Raw genomic sequence first — 14,158 nt, 5'->3', positions numbered from 1 at the left:
GGTTGTAAGATTCCTATCTGTTATTAAATTATACACATTTATATTTATTGTTAGGCTGGGTTCACACTACGTATATTTCAGTCAGTATTGTGGTCCTCATATTGCAACCAAAACCAGGAGTGGATTAAAAACACAGAAAAGATCTGTCCACACAATGTTAAAATTGAGTGGATGGCCGCCATATAACAGTAAATAACTGCCATTATTTCAATACAACAGCCGTTGTTTTAAAATAACAGCAAATATTTGCCATTAAATGGCGGCCATCCACTCAATTTCATTATTATGTGAACAGATCCTTTCTGTGTTTTTAATCCTGGTTTTGGTTGCAATATGAGGACCACAATACTGACTGAAATATACGTAGTGTGAACCCAGCTCAATGTGTATTTATCCATCTGCCTGTGTGGCCTGCAAAGGGAAAATCTAGTCTGCAGAGAAGGATAACATCTCCTGAAACATGTATGCTCCTAGACAAGGCTGTGATGGGATGATAGGAGCAGGGGTCCTATCATTACTCATTTCGGCAGGAGCTAACTGCACAAAGAACACATATCACATTCATTTACCGTATGTCCAAACTAAAAGCTTGCTTTTTATTTTAGCTTTTTTTGTCTTGTATACTTTTCTACCGAGAGAACTTTCTACTGAGCCTCTTGTGCAATAGTAAAAGCCCATTCTGATAACATACTGTACAGTAAAAAGATGATTTAATGGCACCGATGTACTAATGTGTCTGCTCCAAAATTCTGCCCCAAAGTTTAGCTTAGGACTTTTTTTTATGTATTTTAGATACTTTAGAGACACCTTTCTGCTGAGTTTGTAAAGGGGGTGTTGCCTAAGGTGTGACACTGTACATCTGAAATGTGACAAAATCTGGTTCAAAATTCTTGTGCACTTAAAAGGGATCAAATCATCATAAAATCGCCAGTAGAGCTATAAATACATCCCTCTATTGCAATCATGCCTGTCTGGTGCTCAGGAATGGCGCCTCTGTGACACTGGTGGCTCCTTCATGCCGATGCTGCCAGGGAAGCATAATTTCTGAGGCTATATTCCTCCAGCAGGAATTAGTTACCAGCGGAGCATCGCCTACATAGGTAAGTTCACAAACTATGTTTCCTGGACATAGCTCATTGCGTTTACTTATATGCCTAGAAATACTGCTTTGGCCATATAGGGACATATTTATAGCTCTACTGACAATTTCGTATTGATTGGTTCCTTTTAACCCCTTCCTAACTGCCCCACATTAATAGGTAAGGCAAGATAAGGGGCTGACTAACATCAGCCATCCCTCCAAATGTCTATAAATGTGAGTTCCATTGAGTTACTTCTTCAGCTAGAGGCCTTTTCTTACCCTCCAAAGCTGCTAAAGAGTGTCTAATAGAGTCTGGCTTAGCCAGACTCTGCTAGCAGAACACTGCTCTAATTTATCCATGTAAAGTTATAGCATAGCATGGGACAGTATTTGTAATCTAAGAATTGCCTATTAAAGTTCTGTAGGGGAACTTCAAAATTGTACAAGAAAAATAAAAAAAGTTTCTAAAAATAAACTCTAAACTCTCTAAAAGTTCTTATGACCCCCTTTTCCCATTTGTCATAAAAAAAAAAAAGGAAACATAAAAAAATAAACATTTTTGACCCAGCACAGTGAAATGAACCCTTAGGCGACCCTGGACGTACCCGTACGTCCAGGGACGCCTCCCCACGTTCAGAGCGGGGCCGCGCTTTGAACCAACGCGGTCCCGAGTGCCGCTCGTAGCCCGGGACAGCGGGTATTAGCGGGCATGGTCTGATTGCCGTGCCCACTAATACAGTAATCGGATGCAGCTGTCAAAGTTGACAGCTGCATCCGATTACCGAATGCAGCCGTTCCCTGGTGTCTAGTGGGGAAGACCTTTCCTCCGCGATCCACACATCTTACCCCTTCCGGGGTCAGCGCCGTAATGACGCTGATCCCGACTCGGCACTCAATTGCTTCGGGCTGTAGCAGCCGGAAGCAATCAATGTGCCTATCTCATTGATCTGTGCTGCATATCTATGCAGCACAGATCTCACTGAGAGATCAGTGCACTTATACTAGAAGTCCCCCATGGGGGCTTCTAGTATAAGTGTAAAAGTAAAAATAAAAGTGTTAATATTAATAAAAAGGCCCCTCCTCTAATAAAAGTCAGAATCACCCCCCAAAATAAACAAATAAATAAATAAACAAGCATGTTTGGTATCGCCGTGTGTATAATTGCTAACACTATTAATTAATCCCATTTCCGATCTTGTACGGTAAATGGCGTAAGCGCAAAAAAATCCCAAAGTGCAAAAAAGTGCAAAACTGCGCATTTGTGGTTGCATCAAACCAAAAAAAATTGTAATAAAAAGCGATCAAAAAGTTGCATATGCCTAATCAAGATACCGTTAGAAAGAACACATCATGGCGCAAAAAATGACACCTGACACAGTCCCATAGACCAAAGGATAAAAGCGCTATAAGCCTGGGAATGGAGCGATTTTAAGGAACATATTTATGTTAACAATGGTTTGAATTTTTTACAGGCCATCAGATACAATGAAAGTTATACATGTTACATATCGTCGTAATCGTAACAACTTGAGGAACATATATAACAAGTCCGTTTTACCCCAGGGCGAACGGCGTAAAAACGAAAAAAAAAAAAAAACAAATAAAAGAAATTTGTTTTTTTTTAGTTCAAAATGACATCAGTCATTTCACGGTTTAGGCATCCGTCATTACAATTGCTGTTGGTACATTGTTCTAGTTCAGGCTCTTTTAGGTGTGGCTTTTTTGAAGGTCCAGTAAGGAGAGAGCCGAGAAGTCATTGTACAGGGAGAGAGACGGGGATCAGCAAAGTACAGCTACTGCATCACTGTGTGCAAGGCTTTACTTTGACCCCTGATAGACATCAATCGTCTCAGGAGATTAGTGGCCGACAGGGAACAGAAGTTGGAGCAGGGGAGGAAGTACAGGAACAGGGGAGAGAGAGCCGGGAGCCCATAATTTGGCGTAAAGTTAGCCAGCCCCAGAGGCATCCCTGCATGCTGCCCCTGCTGTTTCCTGTCTATTTCCATGGTGTTTCCATCATTTTCTGAGGTTTTCAGGCAACCTTCCCTGTACAGAGATTTGGTCCCCTGCAAAAATGCTCAAATTTCCCATTGACTTCAATGGGGTTCGTTCCTCGAAACGAGCACCCGAGCATTTTGGTACTCACTCATCTCAAGACGTCAGTGCAAGCACTGTCCATTATTTATTACACTATGTGCATTGGGTGCCCATTGTTCCTTTGACTTCAATATTTTCCATTGACATCAATTAAAATGCGATAATAACTAATGTCATTTTAAAAAGAAAAAGTGCACTCCTTTTTTCTTTTTTTTTTTAGTGTGGGTCACCTAGAGACCCAAATGAGCCCTTATTTTTTGCAACACCAATTGTATTTTGCAATGACAGACTTTATTTTGCCATAAAATATTCTGCAAAACCGGAAAAAAATCATTTGCACTGTTAAATTGAAAAAAATTTCAGGGAGTTTTGTGTTTACGCCGTATACCCTGTGGTAAAACTGACTTGTTATATATGTTCCTCAAGTCGTTACGATTACAATATGTAACATGTATAACTTTTCTTTTAATGCCTTTTAAAAAATTCAAACCATTGTTAACAAATATATGTTCCTTAAAATCGCTCTATTCCCAGGCTTATAACGCTTTTATCCTTTTGTCTATAGGGCTGTTTGAGGTGTCATTTTTTGCGCTAAGATTTGTACTTTCTATCGGTACCTTGATTACGCATAGGCGACTTTTTGATTGCTTTTTATTACATTTTTTCTGGATTTAATGCGACCAAAAATGCGCAATTTTGCACTTTGGAATTCTTTTGCGCCTACGTTGTTTACCGTGCAAGATCAGAAATGTGATAATTTAATAGTTCGGGCGATTACGCGCGCGGAGATACCAAATATGTTTATTTGTTTATTTATAAAATAGGAAAAGGGGGGTGATTTGGACTTTTAATAGGGGAGGATATTTTTTATTAATTAAAAAAACATTTTTACTTTTTTTTTACTGTAACTGGAAGTCCCCCTGGGGGACTTGTATATACACAGCACTAATCTCTCATAGAGATCAATGCTGTGTATATACACAGCAAAGATCCATTAGATCGGTCATACATTGCTTTGGCCTGCTGCAGGCCAGTGCAATGTATTGCCGAGCCGGGATCAGCGTCATTGCAACGCTGAGGCCCGGCCCGGCCAGAAGAACGGCTCCCCCCTCCTGCAATTTCATCATGGGAGGGGGATTCATCCCACTAGACACCAGGGACACCGGGAGCAAAGCATCTAAATGCAGCTGTCAGGTTTGACAGCTGCATTTAGATGCTTAATTAGCCAGTAGAGCAACGGGACCTGTGCCGGCTAATAGAGGCGCTCTCCGGCTGCAGATAACAGCCAGGAGCAGCGCCGTTCAGAGCGGCGACTCCTCTCTGAACTCCCCCCGCGTCACCATGACATATCAGATACGTCATGGGACGCTAAGGGGTTAAAGAAAAAATGGACAATTTGTATTCTTATTTTAAGGTTCTTGTTTTGTTTTGATTTAACATTTTGTGACCATAGCCTTACTGTTACCTTTAATAGAACTGCCCATATTTTGAGCAGTAACAACAATATTTTAGACTATGTTCCCACACATTTTTTTTTGATGGCCATGTTTTAGAATGGTCATTATTTTATAATGGAGGCCACCTGATTACACCAACTATATATTTTCAGATTTGTTTTCAATATTTTCAATGTTAAATTGCAAGATTCTTTTTCCCTCACAGGATTTAATGGCAATGAAAATAAACTGTATTTAAATCTGTAGAAAAGCAAAATATAACACTGACAGAAACATTTCTAAAATAACTGGTCCTAACATGAAATTGGCTGTAATCATGAAATACTATACATGTAGGAGATTTTTTTTTCAGCTAAACTCCAGTGTCTTGAAATAATATAATTGGGCATCCTTCTTTGCTAAATAGATCTGTGATATTTCATTGTGTGTATGTTTAATTCACAAAGCTTTTTCGTCATGAATTTTGCTCATATTCTGCTTCAACAAATGCCGCCAGCTTCGTAGTAGTTATAGAGATGTAAATTTCTTTTTTCTGGCCCATTCATGAAATGATAATACTGTTATTACAATAATTAACTACTTTAATTAGTGAGAATGGCCTTTTTACATGTTAATAAGTTTTACCTAAGGAAAAGCTAACGTTGCTGGCAACTAATTATTTTTTGCTTAATTTCGGCTCCTATTCAGATGCCCTTGTAAGTCAAAAAGTTGGATTTGGGAAACAAATTACATGTTTATATGTTGCGCTTTATTCTTGTATTGAAAATGTTCTACAGGATTTTAGGATGATAAAGCTGGATTGCAATCAACATTGGCTGTTAAGCATTGTTTTGTGAGAGATAATAGTGTAGCTCTCTAATTGGCTCTGTGCAAGTCTCCAGTATGACTGATTTTAGCTGTTGTGCTGCCATTCTTCCTTCTACCAGCACTATTATCTCAGAGTGACACTTCCATTACTCTGAGCGGAGAAAGATGAACGTCACCTGTCAGAGGCTGGTTAATTATGTTGCTAGATGTATGTTACCGGGGCGCAGCTCGGACATTTATGAACATAACTGCTTCCTCTGATATTCACCATTCTTCACCGATCAATACTGTTCTTATAGTAAGCGCATAATTGAGCGAAGGCATTTGCTACCAAGAGCTGACAATGAGCTCAGTGTATGAGTTTGCCTGTCCATACTCTTGCCACAAATAAAGGGATATTTAATTTGATTTGATGCTGACTTGTAAAAATGGAAATTAATTAGCAGGTTTCATTCATTTTCCTAGATTAATGGTCAAGATATCCAGAACAGAGAGGAAGCAGTGGCTTTGCTTTCCAATGATGAATGCAGGAAAATTATTCTTCTCGTTGCAAGGCCAGATTTACCGGTTAGTAAAAAATATGGTAAATACAATAAGGCTATACTGATGTCCTGAGTGATTACTTACAGTGTGGTGACCTTTTTTGTTTGAGTGCTGTTCACATAATGTTCTAGATTTATTTGGAAATCTAAGATTCTAAGAACAACATATTGAGCCAATGTTCAACATAAGACAATGTAAAAAAAAAAAAAAAAAGCATTCTATGGTAAAATGAAAATTTTCACTTTAGGTTGGGGAAGCCTAGCACTTGGAAAAACCTTGGAGAGGGAAAAACCTTTTGTCGTCATTTATGGCTTAAAAAATATGATTTCTAATTTACAAACAATACAATACAGAATATATACTGATCTACCTCTAAACCTACATATTATGCATAAATGTTTATTATCTTAAAGGGGCACTCCTCCAGATATTAGTTATTTATTCATTGCTTTAATAATAAATAAAAAATACTTTATCTTAAAAAGTATATTTTTTTTATTTACATCTAGACTTCCATTGACGGTTCCCACTGCTACCAACTTTTCTGTAGGGAACTGTAGGGCTATTTAAGCCCTGCAATTCTCAACCCTCTGATCTGTTCTAGTGCCACCAAACAGAACTATTCAGATTGGGTTTCCTTTCCCTTGTGTACTGTATATTCTTATATACAGTACCCAGGGGAGGATGCCAAACATGATTGCTATGTGTGGCAGCCTCTGATTAGTGAGCAGTGATTGATATCACAATGATAGCAGTCATCTCTCCCTCTGCTGAGATTGTCAGACAACACAATTGTGGGTGGGTGGTGGAAAGGCAGGGAAAGACCTACTTTTGTGCTTGGTTTAAAATCTACTCGCAACTGGTGTAGATCCCTGCCTCTGCCTTGTGGCAGCAACAGATCCATTGGATTTACTAAGTGGCGTGTGCCTTTTTAGTAAATTTAGAGATGGCATGGGAGTTGGGCTTTATGCAAGACCTTGATTAATGTAAGTTTTGATAAACAGTAGAGTTGATTGAACCTCTGGAAATCCTAGGTTCGATCGAACTCGAACATTCACGAACCTTCCGCATTTAATTGCTGATGCCTTCCCAGTCCGTGGGGAAGGAGGAGACTGCCCAGGTACCGCCTGGAATTCCGGGATTCAGCCTATTACCCGGTACCCAGGCACTCTCCTCCTTCCTTTTCCATGAGTATATTAAAAAAGACATAAGCTTAGGATCCCCTCTATTAGCTACAGTGGATAGCCACTAATAGGTAACAGCTTCTATTAATACTATATACTTCTTTGGTTTACAACAGCTGATCATGAAGCTGTCCCTCTTACAATCCACCACTTATTGTTGCCAAACTAATCTTTTATACCCTAGGCAGAATCCTGCTCCTCACTGATGAGGGGCAACACCCTGAAAAAGCTGTCTGTGGGTGGATACCTGGCCTTGGTTTTTCCCTTTTCGTTGCATTTAATGATGAGCGAATAGTGAAATATTCGAATATTCAACATTTGTACGAATATCTCTCGAATATTCGAATATTCGATCGAATATTCGATCCCATTAAAGTCTATGGGAACAAGTATTCGATTATTGAAAAACATCTATTCGACCACTTGGAGGTAAAAACCGGAAGCTGGGGAATTTGAACGCTTATCGAATATTTTTTTGAATATTCAGTGAACTATTCAATAATATTCGATAGATATATAGATATATCTATTCGATCGAACAGTATTCGCTCATCACTAGTTGCATTGACTTTGGAGCCACTTAATATGGTGGTTTCCCTACAGGTGCCATCACTTAGCGGGGTCCTTCCCGGAGAGATATCTGGCTAGTCCAGTGTTTTGAAACCCTTAAATTAGGATATTTTTTTGTATGTTTCTCTTATAAAAATGCACAGCAGAACAGGTGGGGCGTATTTACTCATTCTGATACTCGCTGTAGATGCAGTAATGACATTTTATTCCATCAAGTGAACAGAAACAATGCTGCACCTGTTCTTTTACAACACTATGTTGTTCTAGTAACTATTAAAACCCAATGATTATCGGATACAGTCAGTTTGTAGCCGAAAACAGTATATAGGAATATTCTATGTTTTTGGATAGTAACCAACCACAGCTCAGCTTTTTATTCATGAGCCTTGGTAAAATTAAAGCTGAGCTGTGACTGTTTGCTATCCACTACAAAGAACACTGTCACAGTTAGATTGCTTGATAAATCTCTCTCTATTTTATATACAGTACAGACCAAATGTTTGGACACACCTTCTCATTCAAAGAGTTTTCTGTATTTTCATGACTATGAAAATTGTAGATTTACACTAAAGGCATCAAAACTCTGAATTAACACATGTGGAATTAGATACTTAACAAAAAAACGTGAAACAGCTAAAATATGTCTTATATTTTAGGTTCTTTAAAGTAGCCACCTTTTGCTTTGATTACTACTTTGCACTCTTGGCATTCTCTTGATGAGCTTCAAGCGGTAGTCAACTAAAATGGTCTTCCAACAGTCTTGAAGGAGTTCCCAGAGATGCTTAGCACTTGTTGGCCTTTTTGCCTTCACTCTGCGGTCCAGCTCACCCCAAACCATGTCGTCGCACCCCATCACTTTCCTTCTTGGTCAAATAGCCCTTACACGGCCTGGAGGTGTGTTTAAGCTCAATGTCCTGTTGAAAAAAAGAAATGATAGTCTAAGTAAACGCTAACTGGATGGAATAGCATGCTACTGCAAGATGCTGTAGCAGCCATGCTGGTTCAGTATGCCTTCAATTTTGAATAAATCCCCAACCGTGTCACCAGCAAAGCACCCCCACACCATCACACCTCCTCCTCCATGCTTCACGGTGGGAACCAGGCATGTAGAGTCCATCCGTTCACCTTTTCTGTGTCGCACAAAGACACAATGGTTGGAACCAAAGACCTCAAATTTGGACTCAAGACCAAAGCACAGATTTTCAATAGAATAATGTCTATTCCTGGTGTTCTTTAGTCCAAACAAGTCTCTTCTGCTTGTTGCCTGACCTTAGCAGTGGTTTCCTAGCAGCTATTTTACCATGAAGGCCTGCTGCACATTCTCCTCTTACCAGATGTTGTAGAGATGTGTCTGCTGCTAGAACTCTGTGTGGCATTGACCTGGTCTCTAATCTGAGCTGCTGAGGATGGTGACTCAGCAGAGGGGACTCTTGGTCTTCCTTTCCTGGGGTGGTCCTCATGTCAGCCAGTTTCTTTGTAGCACTTGATGGTTTTTGCAACTGCACTTGGGAACACTTTCAAAGTTTATCAAATTTTTCGGACTGACTGACCTTCATTTCTTAAAGTAATGAAGGCTACTCATTTTTCTTTACTTAGCTGCATTTTTCTTGCCATAATACAAATTCTAACAGTCTATTCAGTAGGACTATCAGCTGTGTATATACCTGACTTCTGTACAACACAACTGATGGTCCCAATCCCATTTATAAGGCAAGAAATCCCACCTATTTAACCTAACAGGGCATACCTGTGAAGTAGAAACAATTTCCGGTGACATTTTTGGCATTCTCTTCATCAAGAGAATGCCAAAAATGTGCACAGCAGTAATCACAGCAAAAGGTGGCTTCTTTGAAGAACCTAGAATATAAGACATATTTTTAGTTGTTTCACACGTTTTTGTTAAGTATCTAATTCCACATGTGTTAATTCATAGTTTTGATGCCTTTAGTGTGAATCTACAATTTCATAGTCATAAAAATGCAGAAAACTCTCTGAATGAGAAGGTGTGTCCAAACTTTTGGTCTGTACTGTATGTGGTATAATTTGCATGATTATTAGCATTTTCTCTTTGCAGCACTAACTGCTGAAACACATAAGATACATCTCTTTATAAGTATCTGGAGATTTGAACATCAGTAAAAAAAATTGTCCATTGATTATAAGCCAAACTTATCTCTGGCACTGGATTTGAAATAATGTGATCATTTTGTAACCCATTTAGCTTTGAAGTGAACATTTTGAATAATGCTGTATATGAGCTCCATCCATGGCACGAACCTGGCCTGCACCTGACACCAGAGAGAGTACACTCAACATGCACATTTACAACTCTTTATTGCCCTGTATATCTTTTTTTTTCAAAATGTTACAAGATCTGACAGATTATCAACAAATTAGTCTTATTGTTTATGTACAGGATGAAAGGTATCGGGAATGAATATGTTATCATTATTATTTAGGTGTAAAGCAAAGTATAAAAAAGCTTGTATTTCAAAAGAGTCATTATGATGAAAGGAAGTGGCCAGGCTTTGCTATTAGGGTTTACACCACATTACCATGTGTTAGTACTAATGTCATATACTAATGTATTCTTTACAGCTGGATGAAGGCTGGCTCGATGATGAAAGGAATGAATTCTTGGAAGAGTTAAACATGCAAATACTGGAAGAACAACGTCATGAAGCAATGCAATATCCAGCGCATCAAGTGCAACAGGTACAAATTATTAAATATTATTTTCCTGGGAATGGGAAAAAATTGACCACTTATACTTATAGACATATTATAAAGAATGTTATTATATAAGATTACAATGTCACATTGTCCAAAGTATTCTTCTGTTTATCTTCCTGTCTGTAATAGTATTAATATAACTTGTGCTAAACATAGAAAATTTACCAGCTTTGATGCATTTAGGTGGAATAAGCTAAAGTATAGATGTTTAAAAAAAATCAATTAAAAAGAAAAAAATAATTGGAACTGTAGTCATTTGACTTTTGTACAGGGGGAATTGTAGAAGGAATTGTTCGGCAGGTAATGCAGTTATTGTCCTAAAAAACAACTTTTAAACTTGCAGCCTAGTGTCAAGAGTCAAGAGTGTCAAGAGCCTAGAGTACCCGTGCCCTAGTCCTGTTCTGTACCATCTTGTTTAACCAACGTGCACATAACAAAACATCCGCTTTCAGTTATTTGCAGTATGTAGTACCACTGCCCATTTTTTTATTTTGAATATCTATTAAGTTTTATGTAGTTGTATTTGTTACCTAAAAAGAGTGGATCCCCCAAAAAACAAAGACAGAAAATAGGTCATTGTAGATAAATAATATCCATACTGTATATAAGGCCTAAATCAGCCACCCCCTCTTCATAAATCACTTTCATAACTGCCACCCTTTCTTAAAAACAATGCATATAGGGGTAGATTTATGAAAGGGTGTAAAATTTAGACTGGTGCAAACTGGTCAAAGCAACCAATCACAGCTCCTCTTTCCTTTGACCAGAGCTGGAAGCTGAGCTGTGATTGGTTGCTGTGGCCAGTTTGCACCAGTCTAAATTTTACACCCTTTCATAAATCTACCCCATAGGGTTGTGTTCACATTTCTATTTGGCATTAATGGCATTAAAAAAAAGTTTGACATGTCATAAAGACATAAAAAAGTTTTGGGCGATCAGGGTCTGGGTGTTCAGACCCATACTGATCTCTGAAATAAGCTGTAGAAGTGCTCAGCTGAGTGCTTGTTACTCTCCTCATCTCTCGAGCTACGAGGGAAAGGAGCTTAGCCAAGTGATTCTCCAGGCTTATTCTAGTAATGAAGGGGAGTCTAAGCATCCTGACCTTAAACAATCAATACTTTTGACATTTCTGAGTAATAGTAATGATTAAGGTTTCCTTTACTTTTAAAAGCAAGAATAAATCAACATGCAGTGCTGTTTGCCATCAAATTGAAGGAAACTTTGACAGAGCCTCAATATCCACCAATTGGATCCATGATTGCCATTCAGATCCATTGGATCACAGATCCAGCACAATGTTGTTGTTGTTGTTGTTTTTATTGTAAGTGGAAAATAATGTGTACATGTGAATAGACCCTTATTATACCCTTATTAAAAATACCACAAAATCTCCTATAATGTTATAGCCACATGCACCACATGCCACTATCCCATTAATCTGAACGAGGCTTGAGAAATTCTTGCTTAGTTGCAGAAACAGCCTGATTTGTATGTATGGAACAGTTTTTCATTCCCAAAAGTTTCAGCGACAAATCTGTCAGATGTGAATATACTTCAGGGCTCAAAAAGCATTCTTTTTTCTTTCTTTTTTTTAAACAGAACATTGGTTGAACCTTGATAGTTTTTTTGGAATTAAGTTTTAACTAATCTTATATTTTCACAACTTTCTTTATTCATTATACAGACCATTTTCATGTACATTTCTTATTGTTTACAATGCACAGACGAGGAAACCCTGCCTGTGTAAGCATTTTTTACTAACTGTAAAATTGTAAATCCTGTATTTCTTTTAAGGCACAATTCCATGCTCTATTTAATATTGCCTATGTTGCAATTTACTAAAATGAGTTAATAAAATATTTTCTTTTCTTCAGCAAAAAAAGCCAGAAGAGGAAGATGGTACAACTGACACAGCAACTTCATCATCCAATAACCATGAAAAAGACAGTGGTGTAGGTCGCACTGATGAAAGCCTGCACCATGATGAGAGCTCAGAGATGGAAAACCTAGTCAAAGATCACAACATCACCCATCTCCAACATGCAGACTTAAGTAATGATGCAATAGAAGGCAGTGAGCTACAATGCAATGAAAATTTGGTTTCTGGGGAACTTATAGAGTCTGATTTCACTTTGAATCAAGAAGAAGATTGCGACAGGTTCCGGCAATTACTAGAGCTTAAGTGCCAAATCCGGAATCGAGGCGAATATGACTTGTACTATTCCAGCAGCACAATTGAATGTAGCAGATCCGAGCATGGCGTGGAGCATGAGTTACAACTTTTAAATGAAGAGCTCAGAAGTATTGAACTTGAATGCCAGAGCATTATGCAGGCACACCGGCGCCAAAATGTTAATAATCAGAGCGGAGACATTTGGGAGATTCATGATGATGAATTGTGCAATTATAATACCAGCATTGAGGTACAGAGAAGTAAAGTAGGTAATATCAGAGAACAGACAGAGAGATCTGATAAGGACAGTTCTAGTGCTTATAATACAGCAGAAAGCTGTAGAAGCACACCCCTGACAGTAGACAGATCCCCGGACAGTTCTCTTCAAAGAATAATCAGTATTACAAACCATAAAAATCTCAGAAGCACTATTGTTACAAATCATTTATCATCCGGACTAAGCAGCATTGAGAATACCCCTTCCAAATCTAAAACCAATGAAAAAAGTCTTAGCGCAGAGCGCCAAGGAAGGATGCTAGACTGCAGTACATTCCTAGACCACAGGAAGAAAAGCACTGAGGAAATTCAATATCTTTCCCCATATTACAGCTCAGCATATAGACATGAAAATATACCTGTTCATGCAAGACATTATCAAAGTTACATGCAACTCATCCAACAGAAATCAGCGGTAGAATATGCACAAAGTCAAATAAACTTAGTGACAATGTGTAAAGAGTCACAAAGGTCAACAGAGCCAAGGATGGAATGGAAGGTGAAAATAAGGAGTGATGGTACAAGATACATTACTAAAAGGCCAGTAAGGGACAAACTTCTTAAAGAGCGTGCCTTAAAAATCAAGGAGGAGAGAAGCGGGATGACCACGGATGATGATACAATGAGTGAGATGAAGATGGGACGTTACTGGAGTAAGGAGGAGAGAAAGCAACATCTAATGAGAGCAAAAGAGCAAAGAAGGAGAAGGGAATTCATGATGCGTAGCAGGTTGGAATGTCTTAAAGAAAGTCCACAGAGCGGCAGTGAAAGTAGGAAGGAAGTTAGTATCATTGAACTAAGTCATAAAAAAATGATGAAAAAACGTAACAAAAAAATACTGGATAACTGGATGACAATCCAAGAACTCATGACACATGGAGAAAGGTCTCCTGATGGAGCCAGAGTACATAATGCCTTTTTATCAGTCACTACTGTTTGAGTAGGGCTGTCAAGGAGTAGGCTACCTTTTTTAGGTAGAGTGTGATTGCCTCGTTCAATGTGGCATTTTATATATTTTGTGACTGTTTATAGTTTCTCTTTTGTATACAAACCTATTTGACAATTTTACATTTTCTTTTTCATATAATACTACTTTCTTTATCAATATGGAATTATTTGTGAAGAAATCAAATGGTTAATTTTTTTTTATTGCAGAAACTTGAAGAAGCCATTTGTTTAATGAATATATCTATTGTAAGTGGAAATGTATTTCTCTAGCCTTTTTCTCTATTTATAC

General features: G+C 38.3%; 1 protein-coding gene across 2 annotated transcripts in view; it reads left to right on the top strand.

Moving 5' to 3' along the window:
• Window positions 1-13,868, top strand: part of PDZRN4 (PDZ domain containing ring finger 4) — a 115,712-nt gene extending 101,844 nt beyond the window's left edge. For both annotated transcript variants that reach the window (XM_069956012.1, XM_069956013.1), the window contains exons 6-8: window positions 5,908-6,009; window positions 10,338-10,454; window positions 12,347-13,868. In XM_069956012.1, coding sequence (XP_069812113.1) covers window positions 5,908-6,009; window positions 10,338-10,454; window positions 12,347-13,861 — 1,734 coding nt within the window. In that variant the 3' untranslated portion in view covers window positions 13,862-13,868. The remainder of the gene's footprint in view (window positions 1-5,907; window positions 6,010-10,337; window positions 10,455-12,346) is intronic.
• The last annotated feature ends 290 nt before the right edge of the window (window positions 13,869-14,158 follow it).

The sequence above is a fragment of the Dendropsophus ebraccatus genome, chromosome 1 (genome assembly GCF_027789765.1).
Source record: "Dendropsophus ebraccatus isolate aDenEbr1 chromosome 1, aDenEbr1.pat, whole genome shotgun sequence".
NCBI classification, from domain to species: domain Eukaryota; kingdom Metazoa; phylum Chordata; class Amphibia; order Anura; family Hylidae; genus Dendropsophus; species Dendropsophus ebraccatus.
Note: the sequence above shows the minus strand (reverse complement) of the source record. Positions and strands in the feature narration are given on the sequence as shown.